This window comes from Oncorhynchus mykiss, chromosome 4, assembly GCF_057628025.1.
Source record: "Oncorhynchus mykiss isolate SJ-2025 chromosome 4, ASM5762802v1, whole genome shotgun sequence".
Classification (NCBI taxonomy): domain Eukaryota; kingdom Metazoa; phylum Chordata; class Actinopteri; order Salmoniformes; family Salmonidae; genus Oncorhynchus; species Oncorhynchus mykiss.
Window position 1 is genome coordinate 57,231,589 of NC_143025.1, and position 23,938 is coordinate 57,255,526.

The 23,938-nt window shown below is 41.8% G+C and overlaps 1 protein-coding gene across 1 annotated transcript in view; it reads left to right on the top strand.

The window, feature by feature from the left end:
- Window positions 1–3,968: 3,968 nt before the first annotated feature.
- Window positions 3,969–23,938, top strand: part of LOC110522012 (lysosomal-associated transmembrane protein 4A) — a 31,343-nt gene continuing 11,373 nt past the window's right edge. The window contains exons 1-2 of the mRNA XM_021600071.3: window positions 3,969–4,373; window positions 20,582–20,720. Of these exons, the coding sequence (XP_021455746.2) occupies window positions 4,107–4,373; window positions 20,582–20,720 (406 nt within the window). The 5' untranslated portion in view covers window positions 3,969–4,106. The remainder of the gene's footprint in view (window positions 4,374–20,581; window positions 20,721–23,938) is intronic.

Below are 23,938 nucleotides of genomic sequence, written 5' to 3' on the forward strand. Positions count from 1 at the left end.
ATACCTAGGTGTCTGGTTACACTGTAAACTCTCCTTCCAGACTCATATTAAGCATCTCCAATACAAAATTAAATATAGAATCGGCTTCCTGTTCGCAACAAAGCATCCTTCACTCATGCTGCCAAACATACCCTCGTAAAACTGACTATCCTACCAATCCTTGACTTCGGCGGTGTCATTTACAAAATAGCCCCTGACACTCTACTCAGCAAATTGGATGCAGTCTATCACAGTGCCATCCGCTTTGTCACCAAAGCCCCATATACTACCCACCACTGCGACCTGTATGCTCTCGTTGGCTGGCCCTCGCTTCATATTCGTCGGCAAACCCACTGGCTCCAGGTCATCTATAAGTCTTTGCTAGGTAAAGCTCCGCCTTATCTCAGCTCACTGGTCACATTAGCAGCACGCGCTCCAGCAGGTATATATCACCAAAGCCAATTCCTCCTTTGGCCGCCTTTCCTTCCAGTTCTCTGCTGCCAATGACTGGAACGAATTGCAAAAATCACTGAAGCTGGAGACTCATATCTCCCTCACTAACTTTAAGCATCAGCTGTCAGAGCAGCTCACAAATCACTGCACCTGTACATAGCCCATCCAACTACCTCATCCCCATACTGTTTTTTTTTCTTTCTCATTTGCACCCTAGTATCTCTACTTGCCATTCATCTTTTGAACATCTATCACTCCAGTGTTTAAATTGCTAAATTGTAATTATTTTGCCACTATAGCCTATTTATTGCCTTAACTTCCGTATCTTACCTCATTTGCACACACTACATCTACTTTTTTTTATATTGTGTTGTTGACTGTATGTTTGTTTATTCCATGTGTAACTCTGTGTTTGTGTCGCACTGCTTTGCTTTATCTTGGCCAGGTCGCAGTTGTAAATGAGAACTTGTTCTCAACTAGCTTACCTGGTAAAATAAAAAATGATTCAAACCTGCAGATATCCACTTACAGTAAATGAAGATACTTTTAATTTATAAAGGGTTGGTCACCACTGAGATCAAGCGAGCCCTGTGAACATGAACACACACAATTTAATGCACATAATGTAAGATAATAAAATCAATATAACAAGATTAATCAAAACAAATGTAATGATTACTGGGTTTCTATTTCTCCAGAAACTCAATCCAGGTGTGTGTGTGTGTGTGTACGTAGCTGAGGTACATGATGAAGTGAAAGGGCTAGCATGCTTTTTGTCTCCAAAAAATACATGTAGTGATTGTTATTGGTGTGAAAAAACTATATATTTTGATTTAGTTTTGTCATGTGTAGTTTCCTAACATAAATGTTTCTATTTATTAGAACTTTTTGACTGACTTTCGCTCTTTTGTAACCATAATGTACTTTATATGTAATTTTAACTAAAAAAAATCCATATTTTTATTATGATCTGTAAAATGTGTTAATTTTGGATGTCACACACACCTTGATGAAATGGACACTGTACATACAACTGTGTTGCATGTAATTAATGTAGTGAGTCTAAAGTGTAGCTTGTAATCATTTGATGTTATGTACCATCACTCATTATTATTATTGCTTAATGAGTGGAAATGAACAGTGACATCCCTCACACAATACACTGCTTGTGTTGCAAGCGTGAGACAACTTATTGTGAAGCAGAGCCAAAAACAATATGCCTCTGACTCTGATCAATGTCAATACACGGTGTTGAATCACTGAGGTTATGAAGAACTGTATTACTACATTTCTGAAGCAGATTATATTATGTATATTACGTGCTTCACCTGCATTGCTTGCTGTTTGGGGTTTTAGTCTGGGTTTCTGTACAGCACTTTGACATCAGCTGATGTAAGAAGGGCTTCATAAATAAATTTGATTGATTATGTTTGCAAAACATACATTTATTAGAACTCCTGAGCACTCTGGAGCAGGTTTTCATCAAGGATCTCTATGTACTTTGCTCCATTCATCTTTCCCTCGATTCTGACTAGTCTCCCGTCCCTGCCGCTGAAAAACATCTGCACGGCATAATGTTACCACCACCATGCTTCACCGTAGGGATGCTGCCAGGTTTCCTCCAGATGTGATGCTTGGCATTCAGGCGAAAGAGTTCAATCTTGGTTTCATCAGACCAGAGAATCTTTTTTCTCATGGTCTGAGAGTCTTTAGGTTTCTTTTGGCAAACTCCAAGCAGGCTATCATGTGCAATTTACTAAGGAGTGGCTTCCGTTTGGACACTCTACCATAAAGGCCTGATTTGTGGAGTGCTGCAGAGATGGTTGTCCTTCTGGAAGGTTCACCCATCTCCACTAAGGAACTATAGAGCTCTGTCAGAGTGACCATCGGGTTCTTGGTCACCTCCCTGACCAACACCCTTCTCCCCCAATTGCTCAGTTTGGCCGGGCGGGCCAACTCTAGGAAGAGTCTTGGTGGTTCCAAACTTTTTCCATTTAAGAATGATGGAGGCCGCTGTATTCTTGGGGACCTTCAATGCTGCAGAAATGTTTTCGTACCCTTCCCCAGATCTGTGCCTCGACACACTCGTCTCAGAGCTCTACGGACAATTCCTTTGACCTAATGGCTTGGTTTTTGCTGTGACATGCACTGTCGACTGTGGAACCTTATATAGACAGTTGTGTGCCTTTCCAAATCTTGTCCAATCAATTGAATTTACCACAGGTGGATTAATGTCTAAAAACCTGTTTTCACTTTGTTATTATGGGGTATTGTGTTTAGATAAGGGAAAACAATTATTTAATCAATTTTAGAATAAGGCTGTAAAGTAACAAAATGTGGAAAAGTCAAGGGGTCTGAATATTTTTTGAATGCTCTGTATGTGAGTGGGGATATTGGCATGTGAATCGTAACCGTTGTTTAGCTTAACTTCATGCACTCACACACAAGTGTTAAATTAGTACATCCAGATTTGAATAGTTTGGATAACACATGCAGGTTAGCGTTTTTCGTCATGAATCTTGTTCTGGAGGCAGCTCTGCAGAATGGTCGCTAGCAGGCAAAGACACAAAGTCATAACATCTAATTGTAAACCAAACCTTAACCCTAACTTTAGGGCTCCTAAGTGGAGCAGCGGTCTAAGGCACTGCATGTCAGTGCAAGAGGCGTCACTGTAGTTCCTGGTTCGTATCCAGACTGTATCACATCCGGACGTATTTGGGAATCCCATAGGGCGGCACACAATTGGCCCAGCGTCGTCAGGGTTTGGCCGGGGTAGGCCGTCATTGTAAATAAGATTTTTTTCTTAAATGACATGCCTAGTTAAATAAAGGTTACATTTAAAATATATATATATATAATAATAATAACTTTAACCACACTGCTAACCCTATAAACATCAACCTGCATAACACATTGCCACGTCTAACTTCAGAGTAAGTCAAACCTACTATATCACTAGTACTCTCCTGCCATCTAGAGCTCAAAGGATGAGTACTTTGACTGAATCTCAGTTGAATTTGTCACACGTAATAATACCCTAATTCCATACATGGTCTTTGGTCTACACATAGTTATTTGCTGTTTTGTATCCATCATTCTAACATTAGCCGGGGTATTAAAACAACAACAAAACACTCCAAAAGACTTCTGCATTGCTGAGGCATTGACCTGAATACAGTATGCATTCACTTGAGATATGTATTCTATTCATGTTAACAGATTATCTTTATTTGTAACTCATAAACCCAGTGCTTTACTTGGATTGAAATAAGTGCCGGTACTCATTTTGGGTGCAGGAACTCCACAATACATTTGAGCTAATATGCTATAAGAGAAACAGGATCTCAAGCAGTAAAACCATACTCAGCTCCGGTGAACTCCTGCCCAGGTCAAGCACTGCATAAACCCCATAAAGCAGAAGTGAAAGATGCAGGCCCATATTTAGTATACGGGTAGAACAATTAAAAAAAAGTTCTGAATAACATTTTTTTTTGAGAGAGAGAGCATAACTTTAGAGAAGGGAAACTGATGTAAGAGAAGGGAAACTAACGATAGAGATGTAGGAAAGGAATTTCCCCATCATCAACCCCTGATTGCGCCACAGGGACAGTTTTGCGGATATGTCAGTGTGGTGAGGCAGCTGATTGGTTGACGTTCATCATCCTCGCTCCACAATGGCCAAAAACTGTTGTCAATCAAAACAGCTAATCGTTTGTGTTTTCTTTCAACACGCTTGTCACATAAGTGGGCGTTTCATATCAGCGTCGGTTGTTGATGGTGGAGGCTTTCTTAGTCGCCCAGCTTTTTCAGCGATGTTTATCCCTACTCTTGAGGAAGACATGCACCATTTTAAACCGAATCGACACAGGTTCTACACAACGCGATGCTGTGGGTGTTGCCATGTCAGGACGGGAACCATCATTCTCGGCACTTGGTACATGGTACGTACAACTGCCAATGTCGCCTGGCTTTTTAGATTGTGCTAGCTAACGTTAACTAAGCTAGTGTTAGCTTATTTGCGGTTATGTTGCAGTACCCCCTGGTTGCCACTGTACTATCGAGAGTAGGCCATTGTGCTAACTACCAAAAAGCTAAATCGAAGACCATCTTTGTCAAGAAAGTTAGTTTGATATCTGATGCGTGCCATACTTTTGTAACATTATATCTATATGGAATTTGCTATATTGGCGCTAATGTTAACCGCTAGTTAGTTAGCTAGCTATCCGATAACGTTACCCGTATGGACTTTAAGCTCCCCCCGGTGCACATCCGAGGTTGTTCTAACGTAGGCTAACTGTTACTAGCGTGTCAAGTAACAGTAATGTTAGGGTAAATCCACTTGAATTCAATCACTTTTTGACCGCATCCCTTTCCATACATGTTTACACATGGAAGAAGTGGTCAGAAAGGGACCATTCAGGAGTTACAGGTAGGGAAGTGAAACATTCATGCTTCTGCACCAGACCGGTCTCATAGACTTGATAGACATAAAATCAAATTTGATTTGTTTGCAGATGTTATTGCAAGTGTAGCGAAATGCTTATGCCTCTAGATCCGACAGGTCAGCAGTATCTAACAGTTAGTATCTAACAATTCCATAACAACCTAATACCTAACAAATTCCACAACACCTAATACACAATCTAGTAAAGGAATGGGATAAGAATATATAAAATATATGGATGAGTAGTGACCGAGCAGCTAAGATGCAATAGATAGTATATAATAGGATACACTATACAGTGTATACATATGAGATAAGTAATGCGAGATATGTAAACATTCTTAAAGTGGCATAATTAAAGTGACAAGTGTTCCTTTTATAGTGGCCAATGATATCAAGTCTGTAGGTAGACGGCTGCCTCTGTGCTAGGGATGGCTGTTTAACAGTCTGATGGCCTTGAGATTGAAAAACAGCTTCTATCCCTCTGTCCCAGTTTTGATGCACCTGTACTGACCTCACCTCCTGGATGGTAGATGGGTGAACAGGCAGTGGCTTGGGTGGTTATTGTCCTTTATGATATTTTTTGCCTTCCTGTGACTTTGGGTGTTGTAGGTGTCCTGGAGGGCAGGTAGTTAGCCCCCGGTGATGCTTTGTGCAGACTGCACCACCCTCTGGAGAGCCCTGCGGTTGTGGGCGGTGCAGTTGCCGTACCAGGCGGTGATACAACTTGACAGGATGCTCTCGATTGTGTACCTGTAAAAATTAAGGGTTTTTGGTGACAAGCCACATTTTTTCAGCCTTCTGAGGTTGAAGAGGTGCTGTTGCACCTTCTTCACCACACCGTCTGTGCTGTGTACACCGAGGAAGTTAAAACCTTCCACCTTCTCCACTGCTGTCCCGTCTATGTGGATAGGGGGGTGCTCCCTTTGCTGTTTCCTGAAGTCCATGATAATCTCTTGTTTTGCTGACATTGAGTGAGAGGTTATTTTCCTGACACCACACTCCAAGGGCCCTCACCTCCTCCCTTGTAGGCTGTCTCGTTGTTGTTGGTAATCAAGCCTACCACTGTTGTGTCGTCTGCAAACTTGATGATTGAGTTGGAGGCGTGCATGGCCACGCAGTCGTGGGTGAACAGGGAGTACAGGAGAGGGCTGAGCACACACCCTTGTGGGGCCTCAGTGTTGAGGGTCATCGAAGTGGAGATTGTTTCCTACCTTCACCACCTGGGAGTGGACTGCCTGGAAGTCCCGGACCCAGTTGCACAGTGCGGGGTCAAGACTAGAGGTCGACCGATTAATCGGAATGGCTGATTTCAAGTTTTCATAACAATCAGAAATCGGTGTTTTTGGGCGCAGATTATTTTTTAAATTAGAAATATAATATAATATATAATATATATTTAACACCTTTTATTTCATCTTTATTCAACTAGGCAAGTCAGTTAAGAACACATTCTTATTTACAATGACGGCCTAGGAACGGTGGGTTAACTGCCTTGTTCAGGGGCAGAAAGACCGATTTTCACCTTGTCAGCTCGGGGGATCCAATCTTGCAACCTTACAGTTAACTAGTCCAACGCAATAACGACCTGCCTCTCTCTCGTTGCACTCCACAAGGAGACTGCCTGTTACGCAAATGCAGTAAGCCAAGGTAAGTTGCTTGCTAGCATTAAACTTATCTTATAAAAAAACAATCAATCATAATCACTAGTTAACTACACATGGTTGATGATATTACTAGATATTATCTAGCGTGTCCTGTTGCATATAATCTGACTGAGCATACAAGTATCTGACTGAGCGGTGGTAGGCAGAAGCAGGCGCGTAAACATTCATTCAAACAGCACTTTTGTGCGTTTTGCCAGCAGCTCTTCGTTCTGCATCAAGCATTGCGCTGTTTATGACTTCAAACCTATCAACTCCCGAGATGAGGCTGGTGTGAACGAAGTGAAATGGCTGGCTAGTTAGCACGCGCTAATAGCGTTTCAAACTTCACTCGCTCTGAGCCTTGGGGTGGTTGTTTCCCTTGCTCTGCATGGGTAACGCTTCGATGTGGTGGCTGTTGTCATTGTGTTGCTGGTTCGAGCCCAGGGAGGAGCGAGGAGAGGGACGGAAGCTATACTGTTACACTGGCAATACTAAAGTGCCTATAAGAACATCCAATAGTCAAAGGTATATGAAATACAAATGGTTTAGAGGGAAATAGTCCTCTAACTACAGCCTGAAACTTCTTACCTTGGAATATTGAAGACTCATGTTAAAAGGAACCACCAGCTTTCATATGTTCTCATGTTCTGAGCAAGGAACTGAAACGTTAGCTTTCTTACATAGCACATATTTCACTTTTACGTTCCTCTCCAACACTTTGTTTTTGCATTATTTAAATGATATTAAGTTAAAATACGTGTTTTTTTTTTTTTTGGTCCTCCAATAATCGGCTTTGAAAAATCATAATCGGTCGACCTCTAGTCAAGACCCAGGGACTCAAGCTTAATGATGAGTTTGGAGGGTACTATGGTGTTGAATGCTGAGCTGTAGTCAATGAACAGCATTCAAAGGTATTCCTCTTGTCCAGATGGGTTAGGGCAGTGTGGATCTATTGGGGCGGTAAGCAAATTGAAGTGGGTCTAGGGTGACCGGTAGTGTGGCGGTGATATGATCCTTGATTAGTCTCTCAAAGCACTTCATGATGACAGAAGTGAGTGCTATGGGGCGATAGTTTTTAGTTGAGATACCTTGGCTTTCTTGGGAATTGGAGAAATGGTGGCCATCTTGAAGAATGTGTGGACAGCAGACTGGGATAGATTGAATATGTCCGTAAACACACCAGCCAGCTGGCCTGCGCATGCTCTGAGGACTCGGCAAGGGATGCCGTCTGGGCAGGCAGCCCTGCGAGGATTAACACGTTTGAATGTTTTACTCACGTCAGCCATGGAGGAGGAGAGCCCACAGTCTTTGGTAGCGGGTCGCGTCGATGGCACTGTATTGTCCTCAAAGCGAGCAAAGAAGTTGTTCAATTTTTCTGGTAGTAAGACGTCGATGTCTGCGACGGGGCTGGTTTTCTTTTTGTAAACTGTGATTGTCTGTAGACCCTGCCACAAACGTCTCGTTTTGGAGCCATGGAATTGCGACTCCAGTTTGTCTCTATACTGACTGACACTTTGCTTCTTTGATTGTCTTGTGGAGGGAATAACTACATTGTTTATATTCAGCCATATTCCCAGTGGCCTTGCCATGATTAAATGCGGTGGGACATGCTTTCAGTTTTGCTTGAATGCTGCCATCAATCCATGGTTTCTGGTTAGGGAAGGTTTTAATAGTCAGTGGGTACAACGTCTCATCTACACTTCCTTCATAAACTCGCTCACTGAGTCAGCGTATACGTACGTCAATGTTGTTCTCTGAGGCTACCCGGAATATATCCCAGTCCACGTGATTGAAGCAATCTTCAAGTGTGGAATCCGATTGGGCGCTTCTTGATTTCGTTCCTGCCTATGGGAGGGAGCATCAAAATGGAGTCATGGTCAGATTTACCAAAAGAAGGGTGGGAGAGGACCTTGTATGCATTGCGGAAGTTAGAGTAGCAATGGTCGAGTGTGTTTCTCACTTGTGTACTGCAATCGATATGCTGATAGAATTTAGGTAGCCTTGTTCTCAAATTAGCTTTGCTAAAGTCCCCAGCTACAATAAATGCAGCCTCAGGATTAGAGGTCGACCGATTATGATTTTTTTGACGCCGATACCGATTATTGGAGGACCAAAAGAAGCCGATACCGATTAGTTGGCCGATTTTAATAAATAAATCATATTTATTTGTAATAATGACAATTACAACAATACTGAATGAACACGTATTTTAACTTAATATAATACTTTAATTAATAAATAATAATATTTATTTGTAATCATGACAATTACAACAATACTGAATGAACACGTATTTTAACTTAATATAATGCATCAATAAATCAATTTAGCCTCATATATAATGAAACATGTTAAATTTGGTTTAAATAATGCCAAAACACAGTGTTGGAGAAGAAAGTAAAAGTGCAATATTTGCCATGTAAGAAAGCTAACGTTTACGTTCCATGCCCAGAACATAAGAACATATGAAAGCTGGTGGTTCCTTTCAACATGAGTCTTCAATATTCCCAGGTAAGAAGTTTTAGGTTGTAGTTATGGGAATTATAGGACTATTTATCTCTACCATTTGTATTTCATATACCTTTGACTATTGGATGTTCTTATAGGCACTATAGTATTACCAGCCTAATCTCGGGAGTTGATAGGTATGAAGTCATGAACGGCGTAATGCTTGAAGCACATTGAAGAGCTGCTGGCAAACACTCTATCAAATACGAGCCTTTGGTCATTAATATGGTCAAATCCGGAAACTATAATTTCGAAAACAAAACGTTTATTCTTTCATTGAAATACGGAACCGTTCCGTATTTTATCTAACAGGTGGCATCCCTAAGTCAAAATACTGCTATTACATTGCACAACCTTCAATGTATGTCATAATTATGTACAATTCTGGCAAATTAATGACGGTCTTTGTTAGGAAGAAATGGTCTTCACACAGTTCGCACTGAGCCAGGCAGCCCAAACTGCTGCATATACCCTGACTCTGCTTGCACATAGAGTAGTGACACAATTTCAAATCAAATCAAATTTATTTTATATAGCCCTTCGTACATCAGCTGATATCTCAAAGTGCTGTACAGAAACCCAGCCTAAAACCCCAAACAGCAAGCAATGCAGGTGAAGAAGCACGGTGGCTAGGAAAAACTCCCTAGAAAGGCCAAAACTTAGGAAGAAACCTAGAGAGGAACCAGGCTATGTGGGGTGGCCAGTCCTCTTCTGGCTGTGCCGGGTGGAGATTATAACAAAACATGGTCAAGATGTTCAAATGTTCATAAATGACCAGCATGGTCGAATAATAATAAGGCAGAACAGTTGAAACTGGAGCAGCAGCACAGCCAGGTGGACTGGGGACAGCAAGGAGTCATCATGTCAGGTATTCCTGGGGCATGGTCCTAGGGCTCAGGTCCTCCGAGAGAGAGAAAGAAAGAGAGAATTAGAGAGAGCATATGTGGGATGGCCAGTCCTCTTCTGGCTGTGCCGGGTGGAGATTATAACAGAACATGGCCAAGATGTTCAAATGTTCATAAATGATCAGCATGGTCGAATAATAATAAGGCAGAACAGTTGAAACTGGAGCAGCAGCACAGCCAGGTGGACTGGGGACAGCAAGGAGTCATCATGTCAGGTAGTCCTGGGGCATGGTCCTAGGGCTCAGGTCCTCCGAGAGAGAGAAAGAGAGAAGGAGAGAATTAGAGAACGCACACTTAGATTCACACAGGACACCGAATAGGACAGGAGAAGTACTCCAGATATAACAAACTGACCCTAGCCCCCCGACACAAACTACTGCAGCATAAATACTGGAGGCTGAGACAGGAGGGGTCAGGAGACACTGTGGCCCACTCCGAGGACACCCCCGGACAGGGCCAAACAGGAAGGATATAACCCCACCCACTTTGCCAAAGCACAGCCCCCACACCACTAGAGGGATATCTTCAACCACCAACTTACCATCCTGAGACAAGGCTGAGTATAGCCCACAAAGACCTCCGCCACGGCACAACTTAAGGGGGGGGGGGGGGGGCGCCAACCCAGACAGGATGACCACATCAGTGACTCAACCCACTCAGGTGACGCACCTCCTCCAGGGACGGCATGAGAGAGCCCCAGTAAAGCCAGTGACTCAGCCCCTGTAATAGGGTTAGAGGCAGAGAATCCCAGTGGAAAGAGGGGAACCGGCCAGGCAGAGACAGCAAGGGTGGTTCGTTGCTCCAGAGCCTTTCCGTTCACCCTCCCACTCCTGGGCCAGACTACACTCAATCATATGACCCACTGAAGAGATGAGTCTTCAGTAGAGACTTAAAGGTTGAGACCGAGTTTGCGTCTCTGACATGGGTAGGCAGACCGTTCCATAAAAATGGAGCTCTATAGGAGAAAGCCCTGCCTCCAGCTGTTTGCTTAAAAATTCTAGGGACAATTAGGAGGCCTGCGTCTTGTGACCGTAGCATACGTGTAGGTATGTACGGCAGGACCAAATCAGAGAGATAGATAGGAGCAAGCCCATGTAATGCTTTGTAGGTTAGCAGTAAAACCTTGAAATCAGCCCTTGCTTTGACAGGAAGCCAGTGTAGAGAGGCTAGCACTGGAGTAATATGATCAAATTTTTTGGTTCTAGTCAGGATTCTAGCAGCCGTATTTAGCACTAACTGAAGTTTATTTAGTGCTTTATCCGGGTAGCCGGAAAGTAGAGCATTGCAGTAGTCTAACCTGGAAGTGACAAAAGCATGGATTAATTTTTCTGCATCATTTTTGGACAGAAAGTTCCTGATTTTTGCAATGTTACGTAGATGGAAAAAAGCTGTCCTTGAAATGGTCTTGATATGTTCTTCAAAAGAGAGATCAGGGTCCAGAGTAACGCCGAGGTCCTTCACAGTTTTATTTGAGACGACTGTACAACCATTAAGATTAATTGTCAGATTCAACAGAAGATCTCTTTGTTTCTTGGGACCTAGAACAAGCATCTCTGTTTTGTCCGAGTTTAAAAGTAGAAAGTTTGCAGCCATCCACTTCCTTATGTCTGAAACACATTCTTCTAGCAAGGGCAATTTTGGGGCTTCACCATGTTTAATTGAAATGTACAGCTGTGTGTCATCTGCATAGCAGTGAAAGTTAACATTATGTTTTCGAATAACATCCCCAAGAGGTAAAATATATAGTGAAAACAATAGTGGTCCTAAAACGGAACCTTGAGGAACACCGAAATTTACAGTTGATTTGTCAGAGGACAGACCATTCACAGAGACAAACTGATATCTTTCCGACAGATAAGATCTAAACCAGGCCAGAACTTGTCCGTGTAGACCAATTTGGGTTTCCAATCTCTCCAAAAGAATGTGGTGATCGATGGTATCAAAAGCAGCACTAAGGTCTAGGAGCACGAGGACAGATGCAGAGCCTCGGTCCGATGCCATTAAAATGTCATTTACCACCTTCACAAGTGCCGTCTCAGTGCTATGATGGGGTCTAAAACCAGACTGAAGCATTTCGTATACATTGTTTGTCTTCAGGAAGGCAGTGAGTTGTTGCGCAACAGCCTTTTCTAAAATTTTTGAGAGGAATGGAAGATTCGATATAGGCCGATAGTTTTTTATATTTTCTGGGTCAAGGTTTGGCTTTTTCAAGAGAGGCTTTATTACTGCCACTTTTAGTGAGTTTGGTACACATCCGGTGGATAGAGAGCCGTTTATTATGTTCAACATAGTAGGGCCAAGCACAGGAAGCAGCTCTTTCAGTAGTTTAGTTGGAATAGGGTCCAGTATGCAGCTTGAAGGTTTAGAGGCCATGATTATTTTCATCATTGTGTCAAGAGATATAGTACTAAAACACTTGAGTGTCTCTCTTGATCCTAGGTCCTGGCAGAGTTGTGCAGACTCAGGACAACTGAGCTTTGAAGGAATACGCAGATTTAAGGAAGAGTCCGTAATTAGCTTTCTAATAATCATAATCTTTTCCTCAAAGAAGTTCATGAATTTATCACTGCTAAAGTGAAAGTCATCCTCTCTTGGGGAATGCTGCTTTTTAGTTAGCTTTGCGACAGTATCAAAAAGGAATTTCGGATTGTTCTTATTTTCCTCAATTAAGTTAGAAAAATAGGATGATCGAGCAGCAGTAAGGGCTCTTCGGTACTGCACAGTACTGTCTTTCCAAGCTAGTCGGAAGACTTCCAGTTTGGTGTGGCGCCATTTCCGTTCCAATTTTCTGGAAGCTTGCTTCAGAGCTCGGGTATTTTCTGTGTACCAGGGAGCTAGTTTCTTATGAGAAATGTTTTTAGTTTTTAGGGGTGCAACTGCATCTAGGGTATTGCGCAAGGTTAAGTTGAGTTCCTCAGTTAGGTGGTTAACTGATTTTTGTCCTCTGGCGTCCTTGGGTAGGCAGAAGGAGTCTGGAAGGACATCAAGGAATCTTTGTGTTGTCTGTGAATTTATAGCACGACTTTTGATGATCCTTGGTTGGGGTCTGAGCAGATTATTTGTTGCAATTGCAAACGTAATAAAATGGTGGTCCGATAGTCCAGGATTATGAGGAAAAACATTAAGATCCACAACATTTATTCCATGGGACAAAACTAGGTCCAGCGTATGACTGTGACAGTGAGTGGGTCCAGAGACATGTTGGACAAAACCCACTGAGTCGATGATGCCTCCGAAAGCCTTTTGGAGTGGGTCTGTGGACTTTTCCATGTGAATATTAAAGTCACCAAAGATTAGAATATTATCCGCTATGACTACAAGGTCCGATAGGAATTCAGGGAACTCAGTGAGGAACGCTGTATATGGCCCAGGAGGCCTGTAAACAGTAGCTATAAAAAGTGATTGAGTAGGCTGCATAGATTTCATGACTAGAAGCTCAAAAGACGAAAACGTCATTTTTTTTTTTGTAAATTGAAATTTGCTATCGTAAATGTTAGCAACACCTCCGCCTTTGCGGGATGCACGGGGGATATGGTCACTAGTGTAGCCAGGAGGTGAGGCCTCATTTAACACAGTAAATTCATCAGGCTTAAGCCATGTTTCAGTCAGGCCAATCACATCAAGATTATGATCAGTGATTAGTTCATTGACTATAATTGCCTTTGAAGTAAGGGATCTAACATTAAGTAGCCCTATTTTGAGATGTGAGGTATCATGATCTCTTTCAATAATGACAGGAATGGAGGTGGTCTTTATCCTAGTGAGATTGCTAAGGCGAACACCGCCATGTTTAGTTTTGCCCAACCTAGGTCGAGGCACAGACACGGTCTCAATGGTGATAGCTGAGCTGACTACACTGACTGTGCTAGTGGCAGACTCCACTATGCTGGCAGGCTGGCTAACAGCCTGCTGCCTGGCCTGCACCCTATTTCATTGTGGAGCTAGAGGAGTTAGAGCCCTGTCTATGTTGGTAGATAAAATGAGAGCACCCCTCCAGCTAGGATGGAGTCCGTCACTCCTCAGCAGGTCAGGCTTGGTCCTGTTTGTGGGCGAGTCCCAGAAAGAGGGCCAATTATCTACAAATTCTATCTTTTGGGAGGGGCAGAAAACAGTTTTCAACCAGCGATTGAGTTGTGAGACTCTGCTGTAGAGCTCATCACTCCCCCTAACTGGGAGGGGGCCAGAGACAATTACTCGATGCCGACACATCTTTCTAGCTGATTTACACGCAGAAGCTATGTTGCGCTTGGTGATCTCTGACTGTTTCATCCTAACATCGTTGGTGCCGACGTGGATAACAATATCTCTATACTCTCTACACTCGCCAGTTTTAGCTTTAGCCAGCACCATCTTCAGATTAGCCTTAACGTCGGTAGCCCTGCCCCCCGGTAAACAGTGTATGATCGCTGGATGATTCTCAAGTCTAATACTGCGGGTAATGGAGTCGCCAATGACTAGAGTTTTCAATTTGTCAGAGCTAATGGTGGGAAGCTTCGGCGTCTCAAACCCCGTAACGGGAGGAGTAGAGACCAGAGAAGACTCGGCCTCTGACTCCGACCCGCTGCTTAATGGGGAAAACCGGTTGAAAGTTTCTGTCGGCTGAATGAGCGACACCGGTTGAGCGTTCCTACAGCATTTCCTTCCAGAAACCGTGAGAAAGTTGTCCGGCTGCGGGGACTGTGCCAGGGGATTTATACTACTATCTGTACTTACTGGTGGCACAGACGCTGTTTCATCCTTTCCTACACTGAAATTACCCTTGCCTAGCGATTGCGTCTGAAGCTGGGCTTGTAGCACAGCTATCCTCGCCGTAAGGCGAGTACAGCGACTGCAATTAGAAGGCATCATGTTAATGTTACTACTTAGCTTCGGCTGTTGGAGGTCCTGACGAATCGTGTCCAGATAAAGCGTCCGGAGTGAAAAAGTTGAGTAGGAAAAAACAAAAATATAAACGGTAATTAAAAAGTAAAAACCGTAAATTTGTCAGGTAGCAAAACAGGTTGGCAACAAAACGCACAGCAACTCAAAAACAAGTCTGCAACTCCCTAGTTAAAATAAATTAATGTTAGCAGGCAATATTAACTAAATTTGCAAGTTTAAAAATATATACTTGTGTTTTGAAGGGCATTGATGTTAATGGTTAGTTACATTGGTGCAACGACAGTGCTTTTTTGTCATGAATGCACTTGTTAAATCATCACTTGTTTGACGAAGTAGGCTGTGATTCGATGATAAATTAACAGGCACTGCATCGATTATATGCAACACAGGGCAAGCTAGATAAACTAGTAATATTATCAACCATGTTAACTAGTGATTATGTTAAGATTGTTTTTTTTTTTAATGAGAAGTTTAATGTTAGCTAGCAACTTACCTTGGCTCCTTGCTGCACTCGTGTAACAAGTAGTCAGCCTGCCACTCCTTGTGGAGTGTGACGTATTCGGCCATAATCGGTGTCCAAAAATGCCGATTACCGATTATGACTTGAAATCGGCCCTAATTAATCGTCCATTCCGATTAATCGGTCGACCTCCTAGTACATATTCTTATTCCATCCCGTTTACTTATAATTGTGTGTATTTGGTAGTTGTGTAATTGTTAGATATTACTGCACAGTCAGAACTATAAGTACAAGCATTTCGCTACACTTGCAATAACATCTCCTAACCATGTGTATGCGACCAATAAGATCTCCTAACCATGTGTATGTGACCAATCAAATTTCAGTGTGATATCGATTGAAGTGATTAACCAAAAAGGTGTTGTGTTAAACTTCTGCGTTGGCGATCCACTTGAATCAAAATGAAACAATTTTAACTAGCTGACTCCTACAAATTGTCCTCTAACCAGATTGTGTGGTTTTTGAGCTGTGTTCGTTTTAACAGGACGCTAAATCAATTGATTTCGATGTGAAAATCGGTATGAGTGTAAGACAAAAGTGTTGCATTTGTCTCTCTGTTTTGGTGACCCCTGTATCAAACTGCAACATACCGAAATGTAGCAGACTGTTCTGCAGGTTGTCCTCTGACCTGTAATGTAAAAATATCTACTGTTTCCATGTGGTTTTTGAGTTATGGTAATTTCCATAGCGCATATCTCGAAGAGTTATTTATTGGCACTTGTCAAAAAAACAACAGGGTTTTTGGTACGTGTGCAGTTTCCAGTGCTCCTTTTTTTTTTTTTTACAAGTAATTAGGACTGGTTGATATGCCCTAAAACTTTAATCTATTTTTTTTTTGGCAGCGATTACAGACTCAATTATTTTGGAGTATGACGCTACAAGCTTGGCACACCTGTATTTGGTGAGTTTCTAACATACTTTTCTGCAGATTCTCTCAAGCTCTGTCAGGTTTGATAGGGAGCGTCACTGCACAGCTTTTGTCAGGTCTCTCCAGAGATGTTCGATTGGGTTCTAGTCTGGGCTCTGGCTGGGCCACTCAAGGACATTGAGGCTTGTCCTGAAGCCACTCCTGCGTTGTCTTTGCTGTGTGCTTAGGGTCGTTGTCCTGTTGGAAGGTGAACTTTCGCCCCTGTATGCGGTCCTGAGTGTTCTGGAACAAGTTATCAAGTACCTCTCTGTACTTGGCTCTGTTCATCTTTCCCTCAATCCTGACTAGTCACCCTGCTGCTGAAAAACATCCCCACAGTTACTGCCACCACCATGCTTCACCTAAGGGGTGGTGCCAGATTTCCTCCAGACGTGATGCTTGGTATTCAGGCCAAAGAGTTCAAATATCGTTTCATCAGACCAGAGAATCTTGTTTCTCATGGTCTGAGAGTCTAGTTGTCTTTTGGCAAGCCTAAGCAGGCTTCCGTTTGTGGCTTCCGTTTGGCAACTAGCATAAAGGCCTGATTGGTAGAGTGCTGCAGGGATGGTTGTCCTTCTGGAAGGTTCTCCCATCGCTGCAGAAGAACTCTTGAGCTCAGTCAGAGTGACCACCGGGTTCTTGGTCACCTCCCTGACCAAGGCCCTTCTCCCCCCATTGCTCAGTTTGGTCGTGCGGCCAGCTCTAGGATGGGTCTTGGTGGTTTCAAACTTCTTCTGTTTAAGAATGATGGAGGCCACAGTGATCTTAAGGATCTTCAATGCATAAATGTTTTGGTACCCTTCCTCAGATCTGTGCCTCGACACAATCCTGTCTCGGAGCTCTACGGACAATTCCTTCGACCTCATGGCTTATTATTTGCTCTGACATGCACTGTCAACTGGGACCTTATCTATACAGGTCTGTGCCTTTCCAAATTATGTCCAATCAATTTAATTTACCACAGGTGGACTCAGTTGTAGAAACATCTCAAGGATGATCGATGGAAACAGGATGCACCTGAGCTCAATTTCGAGTCTCATAGCAAAGGGTTTGAATACTTATGTAAATGTATCTTTTTTTATTCATTTGCACACATTTCTAAACCTGTGTTCGCTTTGTCGTCATGGGGTATTGTGTGTAGATTTAAGATTTATTTATTTAAACCTTTTTAGCCTCATGCTGTAACGTAACAATGTGGAAAAAGTAATGGGGTCTGAATACTTTCCGAATGCACTGTACACAGGTGAGAGTAGTGTGGAGCCGTCCTCTTTTTCCTTCCTTACTTCCTTCCTTACTTCCTTCCTTCACAGTAAGCCTATGCCCCAGCACTTCGTGCCTGCATATGAGAGGCATGACATCAAATAAATGAATGTGCCTGAAAACAAAAGGCTAAGTGAATTTCTACTCAACGTTACCATATTATAAAGGGCGTGCAAATTGACTCGCTTGGATGATTTAAGGAGCATCATGTTCTCTTCCTCCATGTAAATAATTGTAACTGCAACCACAGCGTACACAACACACACACCCAGGTACCAGGAGGCAGGACAGATGGCAGACAGTGGAATGTTTCCCAGTCATCGCTCACTTTGTGACTGACAGTCGCCTTTCCTGTCAATAGATTGCTAGAAGATGCATATCGTTCATTCTAGCGGGAAATGGCTCTGAATACTTTTTCCCCTAACTTACTGTTAAAAAAAAGTATCCCAGTTAATTAATTAATATCGTTCCACTTACAAAAAAAGATTGCAGATTTAAAACTGCAGTAAAAGTGCAGTAACTGCAGTTGACTGTAGTATTTTGGATGCAGTAAATGCAGAATAACTTGTGTACTGCAGTTGAACTGCAGCTATACTGCACTACAACTGCAGTTACACTGCAAAATTACTGCAGGGGGAGAAAAGTATTTTGTTTGCAGCGTATTGCATTTATGCTGCACTATGACTGCAGAAAAGTTTTTTTACAAACCTCTGAATTGTAAAAAAAAAAAAAAAAGTAGGGCAGTTAATTTAATTAGAAAAAGTAACCTGCTCAAAATGAGTGTGTAACCGGCTGTATAGCCACAGCCTGCACTAGTGGTAAACACTGCACTTAGATTAGAACTATGATCTAAGATCCCTCCTAATGTGTTCTCCAACTCATAAAACATTTTAGAATAAAGCTCAGTGCTGTTATCCTTGCAAGGTGAGGTATTGAATGCAGGAGTCAATCATTTTGACACCTACCTTTTTTTATGAAAAAAAAGTATTACTTGCTAAACCATCTTTATCTGAGACAAATATTAGTATGAATATATATATATATTTTTTAGTATACAATATAGCTCAGTATTATAATTATTTTATACAGTAGTTTTTACGCATCTTTATCAAGGGTGTCAATAATTTTGACTCCACTGTTTGCTTTCTTCGTGTGAACATCAAGAGATGTCACTATTTTCAGTTGATCAATATTCAAAACATTCTACAACACACACGTGTCCTGGGCTCGGTTTCCCAAAAATCATATTAAGGTTAAGTTCATCATTAGAACCTTCTTAGGAGCATCGTTAAATATCTGAGCTGTTTCCTAAAACCATCGTTATTTGTACTTGAAAATGTTCGTAATCTTAACGCCTGCCTCAGACCACTCGTAGAACAGCTAAGTGTGTCCTTAGATATTTTTTTCCCCCTTTGCCCTTACACAAGATCTCAGCTAAACAAAGAATCACATAGTTTATCCATCTCTCTGACCCCTGATGACTTCAGGACAAAGTTGACTACAAATACAAAGTTGCCAATGTCTTCAATATGCTTCAAATGAAAACCGAAATGACTTCGTTAAAATATAAACAGTATTTCAATCATATTGAGTTATTTTTAGTTCCTTGTAGGCTGTCTGTAATTTCTCTATATATTTCATGATTATGTGCCAAATCTGTGAATTTATATTGAGTATGCATTCAAATAAGCCGCCTCAAAAGTTGCAGTGGTAGGTGGTAATAGGAGCTGATCCGTCGTCAGTATTGTGAGATCATTTTAAACTAAGATTCTAATGGAGAAAGCTAATCCGAGAGCAGTGCTCCCTTGGATATTATCAGTATTGACACTAGAGGTGTGCCAACATGACCATACTCACAATCAGATCTGTAAATTCACAGTTGATAATCAGATCGAATGATATTCGTGATTGGAAAAAACTGAAGTGTTTTAATATGCCTAAATATATGTTGGCAAAATACCTCCCTACACATTCTCAATGCAAAAAAAAGATGCAGATTATGAGCTGTGTGCGGAGGGGTGTGTTTGTCCTCCAATTTGCAGTGGGTGAGAAACTAATCGGGGGAAATTATGTAGAGTGGATGGAGAAATACAGCTTCACTCTATCCAAACAGAACAGCAGGATCAACGTACAGCCTGCCCTTCTCTTTACAGACGGCCAAACTAGCCAGTTGAGTTATTTAGACCACGTTGAACCTTGCACATGACTGACTGACATGAGAAAGATACGTGCTGGCATCCGAAAAGTACTCCCCCCCCCCCCCCCCCCCCCAAAATCACAGATAATTACAAAATACTATGATCGTAATCGTATCTAAAAAAAATAAATAATGCCTGTATCTGTTATGATACTCGTTTTGTCTTACTACCCGGCGCAGCTCTTTTCGACACCTGCTCCAACGATGCCTTATCAATTTCTCTCTGCGTTGTGTTTTGGGAAGCCCATGTTACATCTTTGGCCGTTGTAGGAAAGAGGCTTCTGAGTGTTTTAAAGATGCATATCTTCCTTCGTGATGACGGTCCCAGGTCCAACATTGTACAGTCGTTATTTCAGTGGAAATGAATAATAATGTTGTTCCTAAACCACAAGGGACTATCGGCCTCATGAAATAAATTGGTTAGGCTTAGGCCCACCATGTGTAGTAGTGGCGGATGGGAAGTTGACCTTCAGAGAAACTAACAAGTTGTTTTTTGAGAACACTATCCAGACTAAATGTTTCATGGAATGTGGCTCTACATCTCCCTCCATTCCCTTCTTTCTATCCATCTTGGCTACATCTCTCTGCCCTTTCTACTCCTTTTTTTTTTTTTTACCACTTTTACTGACATTCCTTAGTCTATCATTCATGTCTGCGGAAAGGAAACGTAAGTTGAAACAAACTGGTGAAATAAAATATAGATGTTCTAATCTACAACAGACTGTATGCCCAGTCAGATCTATTTGTAATGTCTTGACAACTCCTATGATCATTGTCACTCACGCCAAATTATAGGCGTTGGCAAACCAACACAAACGGATCTAGGAGCAGGCTATGTATTCAAGAACATAGTCTAACAATACCTTTCTCTCTCTTGCCAGGTGGTGAACCTGTTGATGGGCATCCTGCTGACTGTGGCCGTGACCCACCCAGAGAATGTGCCCACCGTCGACTTGCAGTATGAGGTCATCGAGCACTACTTTAGCCACACCTTCCAAGGAGAGGGGAATGTCCTTAAGGGTTAGTTTATCTAATCTTCATGTGTGGCTCATGTTCAACTTGAGTTGTCTATGTTCGCCATTAGTGACATCGTCCACAATTGCTGCAGGCAGTAGCTAGCATGATTTAGCATCATCCCCCGATTTATACAATATTTGTTAACATTTCCACATAGTTAGCAAAGCTGCACTACCTTTTTATATACTGGTACCTCATGGCTGTCCCACACACCGAGAGACACACACACAGAGAGACAGCCAAATCCCCTTGATAACATCGCCATGGATAACTATCACCAAATGCCTGCTTCTTTAACCTTTTTTAGCCCAATACAGACTCATGTAATGGACATACACAAAATAGTCCAAATTGGTGAAGTGAAATGAAAAAAATAAAAAACTGATAAGTGGTGCGTGCATATGTATTCACCCCCTTTGCTATGAAGCCCCTAAATAAGATCTGGTGCAACGAATTACCTTCAGAAGTCACATAATTAGTTAGATTGCACACAGGTGGACTTTAAGTGTCACAAGATTTGTCACATGATCTCAGTGTATATATACACCTGTTCTGAAAGGCCCCAGAGTCTGCAACACCAAAAAGCAAGGGGCACCACCAAGCAAGCAGCACCATGCAGACCAGGGAGCTCTCCAAATAGGTCTGGGATAAAGTTGTGGAGAAGTAAGGATCAGGGTTGGGTTATAAAAAATGTCAGGTACCTATTTTGATACCTTCAGGCTTCTGTTTGTAATTTGTCTCAATATATTTCATGATGTGTAACACGAGCACAATGATGTGACTCAATATTTTCGGCAGTAGGTGGTAATAGGAGCTGATCCGTTGTCAGTATTGTGAAATAATTCTTAGTGTTCATTTTCACAAGTACTCTTAAGTTGTTTTTAGTGGTTGTACTAAATATCTTCTAATTACACGTTGCTTTTGTTTACGTTGCGAACGTAGCAGAAACTCGAACTAGCTACATTGACTAACTAGTAGTTTCTTGACTTCATGAATATTTGTAAAATAGCCAGTGGTGTCTAGTGGGGGACATTGTGCAACCAAAATCAACTATATTTCTCATTTCAATTCACAAGATGGAATGAACGTGTGCGTTATCAGTCAAAAATGGAACCTCTGAGATTCTGGAGCTTGAACGCTGCCGTTGGATGTGACTCAACGCGAGCAGTATAGCAGCTTTTAATGATTTCATAGGGAGCATTCCCTTAATGGTTAATGTCTGGCGGCAACTCCGGACGCCCGATGGCTGTAGTGTAGCAGGGCTGTTAGTGTCCGGAAGTAATTTAGCCATGCATTGCATTTGTATTGGGTAACCATTAGAATAAGGCGCCTCATATTTGCAGCCATAGGTGGTAATAGGAGTCGATCCGTTGTAAGTATTGTGAAATAATTATACTTTTAAGGTAAACTTTTAATGGACAAAGCTGATCCGAGAGCAGTGCTCCCTTACTTTCGATCTTATCTGTAAGGTCCCTATGCCTCTGTAGCACTTGTCGACTGTTCTCTCTGCATGATGTTTTGGGAAACGAGTCTTTGGCCGTTGTAGAAAAGATGCATTGTTAAAACACACTTAAGCCTAAAATCTATCGCTATCATGAAACTGGGCCCAGTTCTATGCACTCTGGTTGACTTGCTATTTACAGGGTCGAGGTTGCGCTACATAAATCCTAGCTTTGATACAATGTCAGCATTCAGTGAATTGATTGGGCTATTATCAAAGCCTGGCACTGCTGTGGCTTCATCAGTGCCATTTCTAATCGGTCTCTTCCCACTTAGTTATTATGTTAAAGAAGGAGATTGTGAGCCAGAGTTTGGCATCTACACATCCGATTTCACCCTGCAGTAATGGTTCAAAATCACTGGTCCGACACTTTTTCAATGCTGTTCATCCCTTTCTATGTCCCCCACCTACTGTCTAAATAAAGTCCACAAAATAAAAGTATATTGTTTACAGACAAAAGATGAGGGACTAAACTGCTGTAACCTATAGTTTGTTAGTGATATCAAAGTACAAGGTGTGGAAGAAGAGGGCCCTCTTCAAATACCTGAGAAATCGATGGCTTCCTGCACAGTTTAAGAGTGACTGTGTGAATAATAGACCTTGAGAACCTTGTGACTGAACCACACATGCCTCTCCTCAATGACTTAATCATTCCCGAGCTTAGCAGGAGGTAAATAAAGCATGTCTGGTTGGAGGGGTGTATGCTGGGTGAAGAACATTCAGAAATCTCTTCCAATACACATTGCCTGTGAGCATCAGAGGTGAACCAGTTCCATACACAGCTCGAGCATGACATTCATCAGCATTTCTCTGACTACGTTCCTCCATTGAGTAAAAAAAAAACTTCTGATTTCCAGGAGGACAATGAGCTGTTGCTATCAATAAGGTGTCTGATTCATCATGTTCACCTCGAATGGAAGTAGAGGGACTTTTGACAGAGGTTGCTTGTTGTGAGTGATGAGGGAACTTTATGCACTTGGCCAGATGATTCCGCATCTTTGTTGCATTCTTCACATATGATTTGGCTCAGTATTTGCAAATGTACACAGCTTTTCCTTCTACATTAGCTGCAGTGAAACGTCTCCACACATCAGATAGTGCCCGTGGCATTTTCCTATAATGATTAGAAAAAAAAGAGTAAAAATACAACATACAATTCCATGTACAAATAAATAGATAAGCAGTTAAATTAAACAACTCCTTTGTGAGATAAATGTTTTAAAATGAAACATGCATGGAAACAGGTGAATTAACACTGTTAGTAAGCTAAAACCCACATTATAGCAAAAAATAACTAGCAGAAATTAACAAGTTCGAAATGATTTAAACACACTTTGCTGTAGGCTACTATTTACTAGTTAACAAAAAATCATGTATGTCAAAAAATATATTCACCCCACCCAGTATTGTAATCAAAACATACCAGAAAGCATGTAGTCCTTCGCTCAGACCGTGTAGTAGTGTGGGCTCAATAGCATATCATTAGTGTGCAAGAGCTTGAGAATCATCTGCACATTGCAATTGCAATGTTGCAATTCCATAGAATCGGGGATAGTTTAACCAAAATATGCCACATGACCTAGAATTGCCTTGTGTATCCCACAAAAAGGTTCACTGTTATAAGCTAACTATTTTTAATGAATTTAAGCAACATTCTCCAAATTCCAGGGCTTAACTTCCCATGGAAAATTTCCAGAAAAATTCAGGAAATTTACCGGGA